The sequence below is a fragment of the Heterodontus francisci genome, chromosome 13 (genome assembly GCF_036365525.1).
Source record: "Heterodontus francisci isolate sHetFra1 chromosome 13, sHetFra1.hap1, whole genome shotgun sequence".
NCBI classification, from domain to species: Eukaryota; Metazoa; Chordata; class Chondrichthyes; order Heterodontiformes; family Heterodontidae; genus Heterodontus; species Heterodontus francisci.
This window is the reverse complement of record NC_090383.1, coordinates 114,411,980-114,433,638: the sequence shown is the minus strand read 5'-3', so window position 1 is coordinate 114,433,638 and position 21,659 is coordinate 114,411,980. Positions and strand designations below refer to the sequence as shown.

Genomic DNA, 21,659 nt, shown 5'->3' with positions numbered 1-21,659 from the left:
ACATGCTGAAAAATTTTACTTTTACAAATATATAAAAGTCTTAGCTGCTTTATAACATGTCTTATAGGTAAAGATGAATTTTTTGTGGGATGGCATCAGTCTTATTTTCCCTTCCACATTTGTTTTAGTAAATATACCATTTTTCTTCTTTTTAGAGATTGATTTGAACACGAAGTGCGTTATAGATGTTGAGGGTAATCAAACCATTCTAAATCCGGCTAATGCCAATCTCGGTAAAGGAGATGCCAGGTAAGCCATTTGCCATATGTTTGAATGTGTTGCTGATTCACAATATATTGCACCTTCGAAGAGCCTGCTGGGTCACACAGTTGCAGTCTTTAAACAATACTTTGAAATGTTACATTAAACTTTTGTCCAACAACTGTCTTGATTCTCCGTAATCAGCTGTTGATTACTGAACGTTTAATGGCATTTCAGTCAGGTCACTGTTCCTTGTGTATGCAAGGTAATCGCAGCCAAATATCGGAGAGCGTACTGACTGCTGTCTGAGAAGCAAACTTGCTGCATATTATACAGAGCCTGAATTTATTCAGCTGCCTAAATGTTCTTGCCATTTCTTCAAAGTTTCAGAAGTTGTGTGAAAGTTTAAATAGCCAGAGTTTGATGAAAAGCACTGTATTAAAATATTGTATTTCTCTCTCTTAGGACATTGAGAGAAAAAAAACTAAAGACAGTCTCTTGTGTGATATAAAGAACAATGGATAGATCAGAGTGACTTTTTAAGTTGTCATCTTATTTTGTAGCTGGAATTGTGAATGGTGCATCCTTTAACCTCTTCTTCTTATGCTATAATTTGAATCCCTTTGAGATTGCCCTTGTTGCAGTTGATTGCTGGTGTCCATTTCTTTATGTAGTACTGGACAAGGAATTCTCTTGTGTGAACATCATCCCGCATCATGAGCAGGAAGTGACTGACAGTTGGTGTCAGCAGATGCTACCAGCACAAAAAAAGCCTGAATGAATGCAAAGTAAAAGCCCGTGTGAAATTATACCTTATTTGAGAGCAATTATAAAACAGCAATTTAATTGCAGGAGACTATTCTAAAGGTTTTAGTTTGCTGATGCCTTCTGGATCACTGTGGTTAGATCTCTGACTAGTAATCAGTTCAAGGTATCTGTCATTGTTATTGTCTATACTGTTAAACCAAAATATTTGTAACATCTTGTAAGATCTTGTGTTGCTGTTAATTCACCTGCTTGCATGCTTCAGTGTGATTACATATACTAGCTATTCTCTAAGTGCTACACATTGTCCTGGCATGTAAACTCAATTTTGTTTTGTACACTTTTCTTTTCTGCCATGAAGTCTCGCAGCTTTGCACACCTTCCCTGGCTGAGGCAATGGAGTGGAGTCCTGCTCCTAAATGTCTGTACATCTGCAAGCTGCAATGATATTGAAGGATGTGATTGGTTCAATTTTCCCTCCCCAAGGAGAAGCACTTGAATGTGACAGTCTGGGAAGCAGCTGTGTGAAGCATCTCAACACAAATCCATTTTCTAGCATTTTGAGGTGTGGTGTGGGTCACTGAAATTCTGATGAGCTGTGCCACTATGCTGCCCCTGAATTGCATTACAGTGGGAGGTTCGAGCAGATATAAAAGGATCAAAGCTATCGGGGATAGAATTAGTAAATTAGTGCAAATATTTAAATAAAACACACTAAGACCTGTTGTTGCTAGTAGAGTGAGCTGTGCTTGTCATTTGGGATTTCACACCTCCAGGTTAGATTGATTGCTGGTGTTTTGTGTATAGCCTTGTTTTTCTGGAAAGCTAATTTCCACACATGGCTTTTCCAGTTTTATAATGTTTGATTGTCGTCAAGATAGTACAACAATAGCCAAGGTTCAGTACAATAATGTTTTTGTACAGTGTTTATAGCGTTGGCTTTGAGAGCAATCTCCTGATCTGAAGGAGTTGGGTAGAATGCAAATCAGACTCCTTACTGGTATGTGTGTGTTTTAATAATTTGTGAACGTTTTAGTTTGGAAAGTGCTATGTACAGCTTAGGAATTTTAAATGAAATCTAATGAATGCAAATATAATTTGTAATGCTGATAATTACACTGTAACCCTATTCATTTTTAATTATGGTCAATCATTAATTGTTTTTCTTCAAGTTTTTTTTCCCTCCTCTAGAAGTTCTGAATATTATGCCAATTTTACGTTAAAACGTTCTTGGGAGACTATCGAAACTGAGCAGCTTTCGCGCACTTATGTCCTGTGCAAGCTAATTTTGTCCCTCTCCCTGTCTATGGACTATGCATTAGCTGCGGCCAAGCGGAAAAGCGACCTGCTTTAGGCTCCGGTCAGTGATACTTTGTACTTAGTTACAAGAGACGAATCCCAACGATTCAAGAAAAACTCTGCCAGTAATTTTTCTCTTAACTTTTTATTTCTTCTAGATCCTTTCCTTCCTTATTTTTCCCCCTCTTCCCCCCCCCCCCCCTTACAAAAGTGACACGAAGATCGATCCTTATCAGCAGTAGTTCCCAATCTGAGTCCCACCACTCTCTCCTTCGGTGATCCAGCAGTCTGTATGAATGAACCAATTTGGTGTGCTTCAATTCCAACATCTGCCTTTTTGTAAAAGATTGGTTTCCATGCTAGGGGGATAAACTTCAACTAAGTGTTTAGATTTCTGATGTGAAACAATGTGAGATGCACAGACGACTGAGTGAACAGTTAAATTTGACTGGGCCTCTGATGGATGAGGATCACATTGGAAGTTCACCATTCAGAATTTTTATGAGAATCCTTGACAATAGAATGATTCTGAAGTGCAGAAATGTGGAATGTATTTTTCCCTTCTTCCCTCTCCCCTAACCACCCCCCTTTTTATAAACAGAGACATTAACATCAAAAGAATTACATTTCTGTCTGGCTGAAATCTGTTGGCTAATGACAGTAAATCAAAAGGCACCATTACTAATCACTAGCAAGTTCTTTGTCGCTTCTGTGTAGCTGGCATCTAAGCATATCTTATGACCTGTATTAGTAACAATAATATAGTATCCAGTATTCAAGTTGAAGGAAAATGCTGTCATAGAATATATTCTTCCCTTGTTTTAAAAATAAATTTTAAGTGCCTGCTGCTGTGCTGACAATACATAGTCCTCATTGCAAGTATGCTTCATGGCTCTCAACACTTTAAAATCTGTGTTTGGAGAATCAAAATTCAGATTGAGTACCTGGCTCTAATGCAGGCTTGTGATCGTTTTTAGAAGAGGGGAAATACTATTGATTTGCCTTTTAAAAAATTTATTTATGAAATTTTCATTTTCTTGCTAGAGATTTAATTGACACTGGAATGGAAAAGATAAATCTTGAGCATTATTTCATGTTAACTGTGTGCAGGGCAACGGCACAAATTTTCAAACTAGTGAAAGACGACTAATGTAAGGAAGCATTTACACAGAGATTCTGTGAGCGGTCTTCTGGATAGCCTAATGGATGCAAAACTCGAATCAGTCTATGGGCAGGCAGATATTATAATGGAATGATTGTATGGTGCGAGAGGATTGAATGATTCTGATTGAATGGTGTCGCTCATCTGTTCTGTGTGATGAGAATATTTTTGTGACCAGATAAATTCTCAGTATTTAATGGAGTTTGCACCATAGACAAACAGATTGATTTTATAGTATATAATTGCTATGTTTATGTTCATATTTCAGATCTGTAGAGCTAATATGCAACAATTATATCATTAAGTTAATTCTCCTGAACTCACTTTGGCTGGCACACCAATATTAGGTTACAACATTAGATTACATTAGTTACCACTGTAAGTCTAGATTACTATTTTTCAAAGACTTCCTCTTTTAAGTTGCAATTTTTTTGAAATGTTCATTTTACACCGGATTAACGCTTCTACTTCTTGTCATGATGAACCGAGTTATGTATGGGTTGTGGATTTTTGAGGACCAGGTTATAATACCTTTGAACACAATATTGCGCAAAGTTATATTTTTGCATTTGTTGGGTAGATTCTTATGATGTATTTGTACTTGGGTTCCAGTTTTGCTAAACCTGGATGAGGAAGGACCTGCTGATTAAAATTCCTGTTGGATTTTTTCTCAGCTGTAGATCTGAATATTTTTCAGGTTTGGCACTGAGTTTTCAAATGTGGCCAGCTTTTGCAGAGATTCTTTTGACTGGTATAAAACCAGCTGTAGTCAGGAGCCAGCAATAGTTAATGCCTCCATTGTCTGCTGTCACAGACCTTGATGGCTGTAAATAATGCAAAGGGTCTGAGGCTTTCTAACGACATATTTTAAGTCTGATAGCAGGAAATTGGAACATCTTAATTACTTTAAAAAAAAATCCTTTTGCAGTAGTTTAATATTTTAAATGGGCTATTTTTTGAAAAAAAAAAGTTAGGAAAGTATTTCTTTTCTTTCTTTTTTTTTCTTTTGGGCCTCCTTATCTCGAGAGACAATGGATACACGCCTGGAGGTGGTCAGTGGTTTGTGAAGCAGTGCCTGGAGTGGCTATAAAGGCCAATTCTAGAGTGACAGGCTTTTCCACAGGTGCTGCAGAGAAATTAGTTTGTCGGGGCTGTTGCACAGTTGGCTCTCCCCTGGCGCCTCTGTCTTTTTTCCTGCCAACTACTAAGTCTCTTCGACTCGCCACATCTTAGCCCGGTCTTTATGGCTGCCCGCCAGCTCTGGCGAACGCTGGCAACTGACTCCCACGACTTGTGATCAATGTCACAGGATTTCATGTCGCGTTTGCAGACGTCTTTATAGCGGAGACATGGACGGCCGGTGGGTCTGATACCATTGGCGAGCTCGCTGTACAATGTGTCTTTGGGGATCCTGCCATCTTCCATGCGGCTCACATGGCCAAGCCATCTCAAGCGCCGCTGACTCAGTAGTGTGTACAAGCTGGGGATGTTGGCCGCCTCGAGGACTTCTGTGTTGGAGATACGGTCCTGCCACCTGATGCCAAGTATTCTCCGGAGGCAGCGAAGATGGAATGAATTGAGACGTCGCTCTTGGCTGACATACGTTGTCCAGGCCTCGCTGCCATAGAACAAGGTACTGAGGACACAGGCCTGATACACTCGGACTTTTGTGTTCCGTGTCAGTGTGCCATTTTCCCACACTTTCTTGGCCAGTCTGGACATAGCAGTGGAAGCCTTTCCCATGCGCTTGTATCAGTTTAATATTTTAAATGGTCTATTTTTTGAAAAACAAAAGTTAGGAAAGTATTAATGTTGTACAAACTAGGATGGTCTTTGGTTCTCTGTCAGCTGGAGCTGCAGTAAAGACATTCCTTAGGTGGGGGGAGTGAGCAAGGGTTCACACACCTGATGTTATTTCTGAGTACTGCAGGAAGGTCTGTTGAAAAGCTTGATGGCAGTTGCTCACTGAAGAATGATGGCTTAGGTTATGAATTGAGTAAGGCTTTTCTTTTAGCTTGGTACAGTTTCCAGCTTCAATTGTTGACCATGCTTACTTTATACAAGTGGAGCCTTTGTCCTATCTCCTCTTCTGAAAACAGAATCTCTTGCTTTGGCCGAAGGTCCATAGGCACCCTTCAGTATATTACCTAGATCTGAGTTCAACTTGCATTTACTATATTTGATGCAAAATGAACAACTTCAATGCGAGATTTTGTTTTTTTTAATTATTAAAAGTTTCAATTGTTCACACGCACCTATTGATGTTGAGCCAGTGATTTGTTATTGTGTGTGCTTTTGTTTCAGACTTGGTAAAGTGTGTTGTTAGCTAATTTCCCACTTAAATTGTGCCTGTCTCAAGTGCCAGTGTACCCTTCACATATCCCAGCATTAACTATTTGCCCACTCTGCTAACTTTACCTCCTGCATCACTTAGTCTTTCTATGTTTTCCATTGGTGTCATCTATAAACTTTGATATCAGTCTTTCTGTACCTAGATTCAAATCATTACTATAAATGGAAAACCGGAGGTTTCAGTACAAATCTCTTGAAGCCCACCATGACCCATATCCCACCAATTAAAACAAACAAATTATCTTTACCCTTGCTTTAAATTCCATAGTGTGATCTCCATTCACACTCCTTTATTTCCTTTAATATCATGTGCCCTTGTAGCATGAAAAATGTGTTTGATAATGCATATCTAAAAAATCAGTCTTATTCCCTTTATCTATACACTGATTTTGCCTAATTAAAATTAGGCAAGCACAGCCCTCCCTTTACAAAACATTGCTCACTGCTCCTGACCAGCTGATGCTTTTCACCTGCAGGTGTTACGACCAGGTGAGAAAGAGGTCTAGGGTTCTCTTTCAGCTTTCACCTGGTCTTATTATAACAGGGTTTAATTTTAAACACTGTGTTTTTAGCTCCCCCTTGGTGAATCCTTGTTCACTGCTTTCCAATTAAAAGTCAAAGAAACTAGCACAAACAGGCTTTCTTAGGTTTAAAGAAGAAAGGTTGAAATTTATTAAACTTAAACTCTAATTAGGTTGATGCCTACGGATACACGATGCGCTCATGCTAGCATGCATACGCGATACACACATGCAATCGAGACAGAAAAAGGGAAGAAAAATAAAGTGGAAAAGTTTGAGGCAATATCTGAAGAGTTTTTGTTACGATTCTTTGAGCTCACTGTAGAGTCCTTGATTGTAGGTAGTTCTTGCATTTCGTTGGGGCACAGTATTCTTCTTAAACTTTGTTCGCTGTAGGAGACTTTTTTCTTTTGGGGTTCATGTATCTTCATTGGATTCAGAGGCTTGTGAAAAAGAGATGGGAGCAGACAGGAGAAATCTTCTCAGTCCAGGAGCAAACAGCTTTCTGACTTCCCACTGTCTGTGGCCAGTTCAAAAGAAAACCCTGGAACAGCCAGGTAGCCATGTGACCAGCTGGTCTAACCAGTCCTGGCCCTTGTGGATTGTATCCTTCTTAGCATGCCCTGAAATGTGCTTCTTCACCTTCAATGTCCAGCCATGGCTGATCAGTTTAACAAGTAATTTCCTCGTTCCAACAACAGTTAAAAATCAATGTTTATGACAAAATTGATGTGCCTTATTCTTGGCAGGTGGGCGCCTCGCATGACAAGAAGGTAAAACCAACATTTAAAATGCTGCCATGAGCTCAACTGGCCCAAGTCTTCATGTTCTTTTCTATATTGGCATTGAAGCAGATTTATCAACACTTACTGGTGTGTCACTTCATTGTCTCTGCTGATTCGAGCGATGTAAATTTCTGAAGTTGAAGAAAAAGACCCAGCTTATACACAGCAGGGAATGCACGTGCAGTGTTTGGACATTTTCAACTTGTTTCGTCCCACAGCTTTGCTGAGACACAAAGGCAATACCACACTGGTGTGATAAATCTGCTGCACTGACATTATACAATGGGAGTCTGGACAGCAGAACTACTGGCCATTTATTGGCTACTGACTTTGCTTTTGCTACCAGCTGTTTATAAAACCACAAAAGTAATCTGTCTCGCTCTGGTGACCTTTGGAAACTCACCAAGAGTTACATAAAGTTGAATCAAACCATTTATTGAATGTATCATTCATATTCTTTGCATAAGAATGGTAGGACATTGAGTTCCTCTAAATGCATCTCCTAATTGGCCAAGGAATTCAATGCTCATGACCTGTTTAATGACATGCAATAATAAAGCAAAATGTTACCAAAAAAGAAAGTTTTGTGTGAATTGCTAATTAGGTCAAGTTGCTTTAAAAAATGTAACCTAGAGCATATTGGTATTTTGGAGAACCTGATCAGCTAGATGGTCCTCAAACCTTGCAGTGCCAACAGAATTAATTCTTGTATGGCTGAGTTAAAAGAATGTTTTATGGTATAATGTGGATCACCATTTGGTTTGGATGTGGTTGGTGGGGGTGGTTGCATAGGAAAGGGAGAGAGATGGAATTGAGGCATACTGTTTGAAAACTGATTAGATCTCTTCATCTGAAGATCTATAATGCACATATGGTTTTGAAATAGCAGCATCAAAACATCTGTTTCAGTTTGTGCAAATTAACTGCTGATGAGTTTGGTAGGAACTTGCTTGAATCTAGCAGCTTAATTGTTTTGCTCCAGGGCAGTAAGTTATAGGTTTGATGTGGCAGTGAATGTACCCACATCAGATTTCACCTGAAATGCACCCCATTCTCAGACCAGAATGCAATCTTTGCATACAATTGCTCTAATGTTTCTATTGGGAGCCACTTGCGAGCAGAGAGAAGTGTGCATTGAAATGCTCGCTTTCCTATTTCTCTTTCAAAAGCATTGCTTCCAACTCTCTGCTTTGGGAAATGTTCGGTCTGTCTTGAATGCGTATAGGGAAATTTTGTGTAAAACCTACATCCTACCACTTCACTGTGTCTACTTAATATCTCTTTGGAGGGGGGTCATGAATTGAGAAAATGGTGTGAAGAAACTGCAAGTGAAAAATCTGCCAAAGTTTCTTCATTCTGCCTTTCTGAATGAACTTTAGGATCACATCATTTTACATAGATTGAGCTGCCAGTTTGAATATTCAAATGTATGCACTGCCATTTTGTGATTCTGTCACACATAGATAATGCTGACAAACACCAAGGATAATGTTTGGTTCCTGTTTGGGAAGGATGATGTGGAAAAGTTATGTAGATTGACTAGCTCATTCGTAGACAAGTAAATGGAGAATGTTAAATTTTGTGATTATTTATTAGATTTATATATTTCCAATGAAAACAGGAAAGAATGTTTGGTAATTTTTTTGTTGTTTCATGGGATATGGGCTGGTAAGGTCAGCATTTGTTGCCCATCCCTAATTGCCCTTGTTAACTGAGTGGCTTGCTCGGCCATTTCAGAAGGCAGTTGAGAGTCAACGATATTGCTGTGGATGTAGAGTCATATGTAGTTTAGACCAGATTTGCTTCCGAAAAGAACATTAGCGAACCAGATAGGTTTTTATGACAGTCGGAGTTTTGTGGCACTATTACTGGACTAGCTTTCAATTCCACACCTCTATTAATTATTGAATTTATTAATTAATTTAATTTAAATTCCACCAGCTGCCATGGTAGGATTTGAACTGATGTTCTCAGGGCAATAACTAGCTTGGGCATCTGGATTACTAGTTCAGTGACATTATCACTACACCACCATTTCCCCTAAATTGGATAAAATCATTGGATAAGTATGGCATTGATTGGCGTGAAGTTTCACAATTAATTGACTATTGATACCTATGAAAACCATGTTAACTGCAGTGCAATATTGCCAATGTATGTAACTTGTACTCTTTGTAATGCAAATAATCGGAATACACAATTTAGGGGCGGCACAGTGGCGCAGTGGTTAGCACTGCAGCCTCACACCTCCAGGGACCCGGGTTCGGTTCTGGGTACTGCCTGTGTGGAGTTTGCAAGTTCTCCCTGTGACCGCGTGGGTTTTGGCCGGGTGCTCCGGTTTCCTCCCACAGCCAAAGACTTGCAGGTGATAGGTAAATTGGCCGTTGTAAATTGCCTCTAGTGTAGGTAGGTGGTAGGGAATATGGGATTACTGTGGGGTTAGTATAAATGGGTGGTTCTTGGTCAGCACAGACTCGGTGGGCCGAAGGGCCTGTTTCAGTGCTGTATCTCTAAATAAAATAATTTGTTAGTTATTTTATAATCTAATAGTGTTCTGGTGCTTTGCCCGTGAAAAAGATTGTGTAAGACTCAGTCCTCAGTTATTTTTAGTCTCCATCTTTGGTCACATTGTAAATGGTTCTCTCTCCTCAGGTATTGCTCCCCCTCCCATTGAAAACCATCGTTATCAGAATCCTCCTTAAAAAAAAAACCCTAGCATGTTTCTATCTTCTCTCCTCTACAGAGTTCTTGAATGTGTTGTTACCTCCCAAATCTATGCCATTGTCTTCTGCAACACTTGTGTTCCTTTAAAGCCAGTGCATTTACCAGGCTTTTAATCACTCCCCCAAAAGTCATCTTCTTCAGCTTGGTGTCTTTTTTCGAATATGCTTCGGTCAAGTGCTTTGCAGTGTGTTTCTATGCTAAAGGCGCTATATAAATGCAGGACTATTATTGTAAGTATAAATTATGAAATCATCCTGCTGAGGCCTGGCGATGTTATCAATTTTTAGAACACGTGGCTTAACTGACAATGCAAGACGGACAATACTTGCATCAGCAGCTTGCTTTACACTCAGCCCAGTGTTTTCCCGTGAAAAGGAGAATCGGGCGGCTGTAAAATGGACTGTCAATTCATTATTGCCTGTTTTACTGAAGACCAATTTCACTCTCCTAGTACCCAAAACCACCATGACGTGTTTTACAAAGATCTTTTTATTGCTCCCTACCATACCTGCTTTTTCTTTCTGGGCTCTTGCTCTGTTTTTTCTGATTCCACCCCCACCCCCCCCCCCCCCCAACCACCCAAAAGACTCCCCTCTCTCAAAACTAACATGGGGTACTTAGGACTTACTACAACAACTTGCATTTATATAACTAGTGCCCAAATTGCAGCTGCCACTGATATTAGTTGCTTTGGCACATTTAGATTGAAACTGAGTCCTTCCTGCTACTTATGATTCCGTTCTACAGCAGCAGTATATTTACAAACGGCCATATAGGGCAGCTTTGGAGAAGTCTTAATTGCTGAATGTACATGGATTTGCTGGATAATTGTGACTCCTTCCATATTTTACGAAACTATGTATGGTATGCTATGATAGAAGTGGATAGTGTTTCTTAGCCTGGTGCAAAATTCTTCCATTTTTGTCCTAACACTATAAGCTTAGTGTAGAGGGGAAGGGAGGATTAAGTATACTTTTGGTGATTTGATAACCTGCAGAATGTTTCTTGGAACCGAAGCATGCCTTTGCAGAACCGTGGGCGGGGAATGCTAATGCTACTCATTTTGAACCTCTTTTTTCATTTGATTTGTTGAATATATTTCATACTAATTGGTATTAATGTCTTTGGGTGGATATTGTTGCTGATGATTATATAAGATATACTGTACAGAACCAGGCTATTTGGCCCAACCTGTCCATGTTGGCATTTATGCTCCATTCAAGCCTTCTCCTGTCTTTCCTCATCTTACTCTATCAGCATAACACTCTATTCCCTTTGTCCTCATACGCTTGTATAGCCTCCCCTTAAATGTATACTATTCACTACAATCACTCCCTGTGGTAGCGAGTTCCAAATTGTCAGCACTCTTTGGGTAAAGGTGTTCCTTCTGAATTCCATATTTGATTACTTGATAAAGGTATTTGTTTTTGAAATGACGTGAGCTGCAAGATGATTGTGCCTCTTGAAGGTTTCTTAAAAATAGTGAGTATGAGGAAAAAACCATTTAGCGTCTGGTATTCTCCACTATAGCATTCAATTGCATTTTAAACCTTTACAATAACTCGACTACCAGATGTGGCAAAATTTTTCCAAACAGTGATCACCCGAAACAATTCTTAATTTTCAATTTTATTTTTCACTAACTATGTGTCTGTTTCTGCTAATCTCATTTACCTTGAAATAGTATTTAGGTGGCCCAAATATTTATCATTTTAACTGTACCAAAACAACTCCCTTTAATCTAGACCATTGTTTTAGGTGAAGGAAGCACTTTCTTTGAAGTTGAAAAGGAAACGTGTATTTCTAAATAAATTGTATTTTGCCATTGCATGATTGCAAGACATCGCTGATTTTAAAAACAAAAGGCAAAAAAAATCTGCCAATTGAGATGTGCTCCAGGTTAAAGAACGGAACTAATGCTAAAGCAATCCCTTTGAAAGAATTTTTAAAGAAATGAAAGCAAAATCAAGAAAATCTCTGACATTGTATCTCTCTTTCACGAAAACAAAGGATATAGTGATGCAGCTAGTTTCAGGGACTGTGTTTGAAATCTGTTAGCTTAGTCTGGAAATGAAATTCAACTTAACTATGCCAAATTTGCTTCCACTTTATTTGATTTCACCGAAATGATTTTCAATCAGCAACGTGTGAGCTACTTCAGCAATGTAAAATTACAATGTATGCTGAATAAATCTTATTGGAAAAGATGAGAAAATATGACCACTATCAAGGAAGGGAGGGGAAGAATCTGGGGGAGAAAAATGTTGTAGGATGGATCACCAGAGAAAAATGCAAGACACCCAAACGCTGAAACATGTATTTTACTTGGCTACGCCTAATTTGTTGGAGAGATGACATGAAAAAAACAAGAGAATGGGATGGTGAGTTATATTGTTTTTGCAAGATTGTCTCCTCGAATTTTATCAACTACTTTCGTTGATAGATTGTATCTAATGTAAAATATTTTAACAGAATATCTGCTTGAATAAAAGTCCCGAGTGCAGCCCCAGATGTCAGTAATGTCACTTTTAAATCACTTCTTGTAATGTTTCTTGTCCCTCTGGAATGTTGGCTTATCTGAGTTTCAAAATATATGCAGTAGAGATCACAGGAGGGAGAGATCCATTGAGAGAGACTTGGCCCTAGGTCACGGTTGTGCGCCAGATTATGGTTCTGTTGTCTAGGGCTACAGTAGGCTTTTGGTACTGGACTAGCAATCCAGAGGTCTTGGGTTCCAGTTTCACCTTTATGAAATTACCAGAATGTTCTGAAAAAAGAATAGGTTCACTAATGTCGTTGGTTGAAGGGAACCTGCCACCTTACCTAGTCAGGTAGACATTCCCCTATCCACCATTCTAGTGACCTCCTCAGAAAATTCAGCTAGATTAGTTGGACATAACCTCTCTCAAATCCATGCTGATTCACTTTGATCAGCTGATGTTTGTGTAAATACTCAATCATTCTGTCTTTGATATAATTTCCCCACAAATGCTGTTAAACTGACAGGCCTGCAGTTACCTGGTTTCTCACTCCCTCACTTCTTAAATAGTAGTGACTTTTGCAATTTTCCAATCCAAAGGAGCAATTCCTGAATCTAGAGCTTTGGGAAGTTATGACCAATTCGTAGGATTACATAGATCTGCAATTTCTTCACTTAGTTATTTTTTACACCCCAGGGTGGAAACCATCAGGTCCTGAAGATTTCCCTCACTTAAGTTCTGTTGCTTTTTCCATTACCATTTTTAAAATTTGTGTTCAATCCACAAAGTTCCTCCCCTTGACTTATTAATAGATTCCTTTGTATTATTGCTATTTTGTCTTCCCAACTTTGATAATGGATATGAAGTACTCATTTAACAAGTCCTTTCTTTATTAGCTATTGTAGTTTTGCCTACATCTTTCTTTGGTGGGCCTACACTCCTTTTTAATCACTCTTTCTCAATATATTTATAAAAAGTTTATTGTTAGCTTTGGTATACCTTTCAAGTTTTTAAAAATATTTCCTTTTTGTGCCTCATTACTTTCCTTTTATCACTTTGCTGCTTTTTATAGCTCTCCCAGTCTATTGGATTTCTACTATTCATTGTAAACTTGAGGCTGTCTCTTATTTGCTAACCGTGCTTGCGCAACTACCCAAAGGCCTTTAGCCTTTGCCCTTTTAGGGGTATGTGCTGACTTTTTATCATACCAAATACTGCCCACTATTAGTAGGTTTATCAATTAACATTTCAGCCCAGTTTACTGCAGGTAAGTAATTTCTTACCATTTCGAAGTTTGCCTTACTTAAATTTAAAACTTTGGTTTGAGATTCTCCATTTTCTCCCTCAAACCTGATATCAAATTCAATCACATTATGAGCAATAAATAAACAAAACTGGACATCTGTTATGAGTTAGTGCTCTTTTGAAGTGCTTTCAAATATCGTCTTGACAGGAGATGAAGAAATATATTGGTGTGGCCAAAATGGACAGCTCTCGCATGCTTTCAAGCATCCAGTTAAAATGCAGGATTATTTGGTAGAACAGTCAGTTTTTTTTTGGAGAAAATTATCAGAAAGGTAAATAATAATTGGCCTAACGCACATACTGGTGAAAGCATGCCCAGAGAGGAAAAATAATGGGGTAGTAGGGAACATAGAACTGTAAAAATTGTGTTTTGTAACTCATGAGACAAGAACAAAGTATATGCATTTGTGTGCCTTCCAACCACTGTGAGCTCGATGTTTTTAAAAAAAAATTGTTTGAAGGGACCATGTTAATATGTAATTCCAGTAAAAGTCTTCAGTTCTGGTCTTAGCATCTCTGGTGCTGAAAAATTCAGCTGCCAAGATGTTGGCCAGTACACTGGGAGAAGTCCTTGCTTTTAACATTTTTTTTGCATTTCCCTGAAGAAGCAGACAGGGCCTTGCTTTAACATCTTATTTGAATCACAGCATCTCCAACATTGCAGCATTCCCTCAGAACAAGCGTCACCCAAGATTGTTTTGTTCTCGGGATGTGGGCAATGCTGGCAAGTCTTTATGTATTGCACATTCCTACTTGCCATAAGAAGATGGTGGTTGGCTGCCTTCTGAACTGCTGCAGACTTTGTGGTGATGGTGTTCCTACAATGGAATTCTAGAATTTTGATCCAGTGCACATGAGTCCTGGAGTGATGCTCAAAGCACAATCTTCTGACCTGGGGCTTTGCTAACATTAATTTCAGTTATTTGGATGAGATGTAGGTTGCAGACGACATCTGAAAGTTAGACCTAAAAATAGGATATCAGCATGACTTGTTTCAGAACAAATGACAAAGCAACGGGTGCTATTTTGGGTTCCTTCTTGACACTTTAGTATGGTATTTCTGGTAGATCTTAATTTGCTGACAGAAGCTACAGGTTTTGTGGTCAGAACTAGTTACAGTGCAAGCATGTTGCACCAGTGGCACAGTTGCATTTGTTGAAATGCATTCACCCAGCTACTCCTGCACTAAACATTGCCTGCAAAACAAAGTGCAGGTGAGACATGCATTCAAAAGTTTGGTGTCACTGGTAGGTGAGCAGAATCTGCTATTGTTAGAAATGTAAATGCAATTCTACTGCCAGTATTAATAATTAAGATGCAATTAATTTTATTTGTTCCTGATTTTTCAGGAAAAAAGCCTCCTTTAATTCTATGCAAAGGAAGATCTTGTATTTATATCGCACTGCTCACCTTTTCAGAATGGCCCCAAGACATTTTTCTGCCAATGAATTACTCAAGTATAGAGAAGTCTGGTAGCAATTTGTTCACAGCAAAGTGCGACAAACAAATGATAAATAACTAAGTAACTTGTTTTGGTGGTGTTGGTTGTGGGCTAAATATTGTCCAGGACACCAGCAGAACGTCCTTGCCCTTTTCCAAATAGTTCCTTGTCTTTTTGCATCTACCTGCGAGGAAAGCTGGTGCCTTAGTTTAAGGTTGCTCCTGAAAGATTGCACTTCCAGTAAGTGCAGCACTGCCTCAGTATTTCACTGGCACGCTACTCTAGATTGTGTACTACAGTCTTTGGAGTGGGGCTTAAAACCATGACATTTTGCCCTTGAGATGAGTGCTGTCACTGAGCCAAGGCTGAAACCTTTTCGGGATCACAACTGTCAGCTTGGCTCAGTTGATAGCACACTTGCTTCTGAGTCAAAAGGTTGAGGAATTCAGCCCCATTGCAGGACTTGTGCACATAATCTAGGTTGACGCTTTGGTGTAGCACTGAGAGAGCTGTCAGAGGTTGTTTGCTTGTTCGAGTGAGTGTAAAAGATACCTTGGTAGTACTGGAGAACAGTTTTACTGATTGTTAGCCAATAATCATCTCAATAACAGTGTCATAAATAGATTAACTAGTCACTCATCACATTTGTTTCTACGCAACACTACACTTGTAATTAATTAGAATGTGGTAAGTTATAAACGCACAAATTAATTCTCTTTAGGCTCAGCATCTAGCTTGGGCGGTGAGTTACTGCAAACCAAATATTTTCTCTGGTGTTTTATGCTCTCGAGTTGTTAGGATCTTGAGATTTTGTCCTAGTCTCGCTCACTATGAAAATGTCACCTGACCATGTTTCTTTTCCACCTCTTTTTGGAGCAGTGTCAATTGTTTTCACCCAGTATGAAAAGCCCCAGCCTGTGGCTCAGGGATCAATCAATTCCAGTTTGCAGTTTGTGAAGCTTCATTGTCTGCATCTATGAGGTTTGTGTGTGAACGTATGTGTGTGCAGCTTCTGTCATTTATAGACTTCGCTTTGGAGCATTAAACTTTAACATCATCCAGATTGTTTCCTTCACTACGTTGCTGTAGCCTACAAGTGCAAAATTGTGTTTAGTCTGTGGAAGGAACTTTTACACAGTATACAATTAGATCACATTCTTGGAATTATTGAGAGTTAAATAAACCTTTGGGCGAGAGGGTATTCTCCATACTTCGTTTTGTCGGACAAATGAGAAACTGTGTGCATTGAAATTGTATGAACCGAGGAAGGAGCGATATACTTGGCATGACTTGATGCATCTTAAATTGCTCGATTGTCACAATGCATTGATGGTCCAGTCTTCAGCTGCTATGTTTTTCTGTCGTCTGGTGTTAATGACTGCCAAGTGCTATTTCCCGTCTCTGCTTTATGCTGAAACCTTGTTGCCATAGTTACAGTACCAGCTGTCAGTCTGTCGGGGAAGCACAAAGAGGGGCTGGTTATCGATGCCATAGTTGTGGGAGCATTTATGACACTTAAATCCTTTTAGTCATTGTAAACTTTACAATATAATAGAATTTATCACTTTTGTATTCAGTATGACTATGACTGACTTACTACTTTTTAAAAAAAAACTTGGGATTGATCTTTGCTGTATGAATGTCCAGGTTTTAATGTGCCCATACAAGTACGACTTCACTTGATCCATCTAGTGTATTTATTTACATATGATTGGTATGGCTGAATTGCACTTTGGAGACAGATGACTATGTACTTATGCATTTTGCACTGAATTGTAAGTGAGGAGTTATTGCCTACAATTGTGCATTTTATGGGTAGTTTGTTTTTCTTTAGGACACTTTGTAGTGTTATCTCAGATTAATATTGAGGCTTTTTCTGTAACTAAGTGCAGAGGCAGAGATGACCTGACTATCTTGTACAGTGTGGGACTGGAGGTGTTCCAAAACAAATTTCACTTCAAATTTAGTGAGTTAAACTGTTAGATAATAAGGAACTGGTTTGTTGCATCTTTTGTGAAAGGTAATGACAAGTGCTGAAAAGAAGGAAATGGAGCAGTTAAAAACATGAATTCACTCTGAATGAGACTGGTATGATAGAGGATTTGTCTGTTGAATATTGAAAGATTTCTGCATTTTATGTTTAATTTTGAAACAGCTAGAGATTAGATGGAAACTGACCTCCCTCAGTTGAAGCACAAAATGGAGATTTGTGCTCAGTGAAATGCAGACAGGATATTTAACATATAGATGAACAAGAGTTCAGAAACTTGGCACTCAATACTGGTTGAAGTGATCTTCTGAGGAACAGTGAGTATTAGGTATGTGATCTCTAGCTTCTGCTCATCGGTCAAAGGTGCTGTTTTAATTGCTGGCAATTGTTTTTCTGCAAGGTACAGACAAATTCAAAACATTTTAATTGTTTAACCATCAAGGGAGTTTTGTTTTAAGAATTCAGGTTGTATATTGTTAGAAGCATTGATAGGTATGTGAGAACTGGGCAAGATATGATTTAATTGGCCAAAAACTGTCAACTGCCAAAGGATCTGGTGAGGCCAAGCTTCATATCAAAGGAAGACCATCCAATATAATTTTTAGTTCCCTGCTGCATGCACTGGTTTGGATACCATGTGAGGTGGCCAAAAAAGGTTGCATGGGCTAAACAAGGCTCCATGTGAGTTAGCTCCCATTGATCATTGATTAGGGACTCAGTCAAAAGCTACTGGAAGGAATTTCAAAGGTTTTGGTCCGTTTGGTTCTCATTTTAAATGGTTTATGTTGTGTAAGTATTGCCTTACTAGTGTCTTTCAGCTCCAGTGCCTTATCTGATTTACAAATCTATTAGTTTTAGCCTGAACATAGTGTTCTCACGATATGGTATTTATGAAACAGACAGGCCACAGTGTTGTGCATCCTGTGCAGTCTCTGTTGTGTAATATAATTATTTGGTAATTATTAGCCCATGATGTACAGTCACAGTAATGGTACATTTAAAGCATTGCAAGTTTTAGTTTATGACAGGCTTTACTCTTTGATTATGAATAATCCTACATACTGAGAACTTAGAAGTCACAACATGAAGTATTTATGAATGTAGAATCATCTAATCCTACAAAGATCGTTCAACATGGTACAAAGAGAAAGTGACAATTGAAAAATAAATTGGTGGATTAGGTGTTGACAACAGAAAACAGACCTTTCCTGAGCCATTTTTTCACCTTAGTAAAAGTGCCCAAGTTCCTTAATGTCTCTCCATGACCTAATTCCTTTTCTTCATTGGCAATATAGTTACCAGAGTGGAGTATCAGTGGAGGTAACCTTACAGCTCCAAGAAGTAAACAGTTACATTCTGCTATATTATATCTCTCAGAAATGTCTCAAAATATTTCTTGTGCAGTGAATACTTGGAAGTACAGTGATCATATTGTAGGGAAACATAGCAATAATTTTATACATAACAAGATCTTATAAACAGCATTGAAATGAATCATTAGTTGATCTGTTTTTATTATTTGCGGGAGAAATGTTAGCCAAAACATCAGGAGATTTCCCTGAATAGTGCTGTGTGATTAGAGTGACATCACTGGAGCTTTAACTAATTTATATAAAGATTTGACAACTGCTGAATCCTTTGCAGCTTAGATACAGATGAATTGTGTCAGTATATTGTTTTAGAAGAAATAGAAATTATACAAACATTTTCCTATATATGTGTCCTCGGGCAGATCTCTGACATGCCAATTCATCATTATTTACAACTGTCACTAATTGCCAAGTGACAGGTATTTGTGCAGCTCTTGATAGTGAAATTAATTTTGTGAGTTATGTTTTACACAGGAGTTTCTTGTATCTTCATCTTAGCACCTTAGCACTTGGCATGTTAGGCACAGTGGACATTGGCATTGTTTGGGGGTGAAGGGGAAGGAGGATCCTGGTTTGTGAAATGAATTTTGTGGAGGTTTACCTTAAGCTGTTATAACCCCATTATTAGTGCAGACAGCCTTGGATAGAAAAAATGTTATCAATTTGCTCCAATATTGATTAGCTGATGGTTCCTGTTGCAGTGAAGTTTTTGGATATGTATTGAGGGTAGAATTGGGCTCGGCATGATGCCTCTTGCTGTTGAAAAAAGCCTACTGACATTTTCTAGGCTTGCATTGGTCATTTGGGTGAAGTAATGGAAAGCTGATGTTACCATGATCCCAGCATGAGTCATTGGCATCAGAAGAGGTGAGGATAAAAAATAATTCAGTGCTGTGGGTGCACTCTATAAATATTTATCATTTGCTGTAACTTATTTGTAGAGTTATGGACTTTTTCAGAGAAAATGTATAAACTGGTTGAAAATCCAATCCAATAGTTGGAGAGGGGGAGAACTGAAGAAGTTATTGCACATAGTGTTTGAACAACCTGCACAGACACTGATCATATTTCTTGTATCTATGTTTGCACTCTATACTACAGTCTCTTCCTTGTGCGCCAGTATTAGCTTAGGATAATAGCATTTTAAAATCTTTGAACAATTTGGTATCCATAATCTTCTTGGACGAGGACAGTTTAATTGAATTGCTGGTTTAAGCTGGAATGTGGCGCCTTATCTATATGGCTGCAGTCTGGTTAGGTAAATAAATTCTGTTTCTAATGTGCTTGGAAAGAACAGATCCAGGAGCTGAAGTTTTTTTTGTGTATTTTGGATACCTAATAACAGCGACTGCATATTTTTAAAATAATTCAGTGTCAATCACTTGAGACTTATAGGTGCTATACGAATGCATGTGTTATTTACATCTGATGTTTTAGCAAACGTAGAAACCAGTACTGGTCTTAATGCAGTGTAGATGTATGTAACTCCTGAGAGCATATTTCTTTCCCATGCATATTTTAAAATGAAAGTTGTCTGTCTTCAAAATACCTAAAACTGTGATTAGATTAAAATCTACATATAATGAAGTACCAGCTGGGCTCAGTTATTAACTCTCTTGTCTCTGAGTCAGGAATTTGTGTCTTCGAGACCCTACTTGGTTAACACTTAATGACCTCTGAAGTAAAGAATTCCTCCAAGGTTCAATAGTCAGAAATTTACATTGGTCTATCGGTGATGACCCCAGCTTCACATCAAACAAGATCAGAATCTGCTGATGACTCAAATCAAATAAAGAACCAGTACTTAAGAACAGAAAGTGCTGGAAATACTCAGCAGGTCAGGCCACATCTATGGAGAGAGAAGCAGAATTACTGTTTCTGGTCTGTGACCTTTCATCAGAACCGATCCCTTCAAAGAAGGGATAGTTCAAGCATAGTCAAGGTACATACCCCCGAAGGGGAAAGGTAGGGCAAACAGATCCAAAGCTCCCTGGATGACAAAAGAGATAGCGATGAAGAGGAAGAAGAAAAAGTGTGCTTATGTCAGATATCAGGTAGATAATACAATGGAGAACCAGGCTGCATATTGAAGATTCAGAGGGGAGTGAAAAAGTATAAGAGAGGCAAAGAGAAAGCATGAAAAGAGACTAGCAGATAACATTAAAGGGAATCCCAAAGTCTTATATAGGCATATAATAGTAAAAGGGTGGTAAAAGGTGGAGTAGGGCCGATTACATGGAGGCAGGGGGAGTAGCTGAGGTATAAAATGAATACTTTACATCTGTCTTTACCAAGGAAGAAGATGCTACCCAGGCTACGGCGAAAGAGGAGGTAATTATTATACTAAAAGGATTTAAAATTGATGAGGAGGTACTAGATAGACTGTCTATACTTAAAAGTTCATAAAGCACCAGGACTAGATGATACTGAAGGAAATGACAGTTGAAATTGCTGAGGCACTTGCCATAATTTTTCAGTCCCCCTTTAGACTCAGGGGTGGTGCCAGAGGACTGGAGAACTGCAAATGTTACACCCTTGTTCAAAAAAGGATGTAAAGATAAACCCAGCAACTATAGGCCAGTCAGTTTAACTTTGGTGGCGGGGAAACGTCTAGAAACAGTAATTCAGGACAAAATTAATTGTCACATGGACAAATGCACTTTAATTCAGAAAAGCCAGCATGGATTTGTTAAGGGAAAATCGTGTTTAACTTACTGGAGTTTTTTGAAGGGGTAACAGAGAGGGTTGATGAGGGCAATGCTGTTAATGTGGTGTATATGGACTTCCAAAAGGCATTTGATACAGTGCCACACAGCAGACCTATGAACAAAGTTATAACTCATGGATTAAAAGGGATGGTAGCAACATGGATACAAAATTGGTTGAGTGACCGGAAACAGAGTAGTGGTTAACGGATGTTTTTTGGGCTGGAGGAAGGTTTGTAGTGGAGTTCCCCTGGGGTCAGTGTTGGGATTCTTGCTCTTCCTGAGATATATTAATGACTTCCGCCTTGCTGTACAGGGCACAATTTGAAGCATTGTGAACTGTGAGGAGGATAATGTAGAACTTCAAAAGGACATAGACCAGCTGATTGAATGGGTGGACCAGTGGCAGATGAAGTTTAATGCAGAGAAATGTGAAGTGATACATTTTGGGTAGGAAGGACATGGAGAGACTATATAAAATAAAGGGTACAACTCTAAAGTGGGTACAGGAACAGAGGGATCTGGGTGTATATATGCATAAGTCATTGAAGGTAGCAGG

At 38.8% G+C, this 21,659-nt stretch overlaps 1 protein-coding gene across 3 annotated transcripts in view; it reads left to right on the top strand.

Annotated features, from left to right (window-relative positions):
• The window catches only part of LOC137376612 (kinesin-like protein KIF13B), a 172,208-nt gene that overhangs the window by 29,477 nt on the left and 121,072 nt on the right, over positions 1-21,659 (top strand). For all 3 annotated transcript variants that reach the window (XM_068045496.1, XM_068045495.1, XM_068045498.1), the window contains exon 2: positions 156-249. In XM_068045496.1, coding sequence (XP_067901597.1) covers positions 156-249 — 94 coding nt within the window. The remainder of the gene's footprint in view (positions 1-155; positions 250-21,659) is intronic.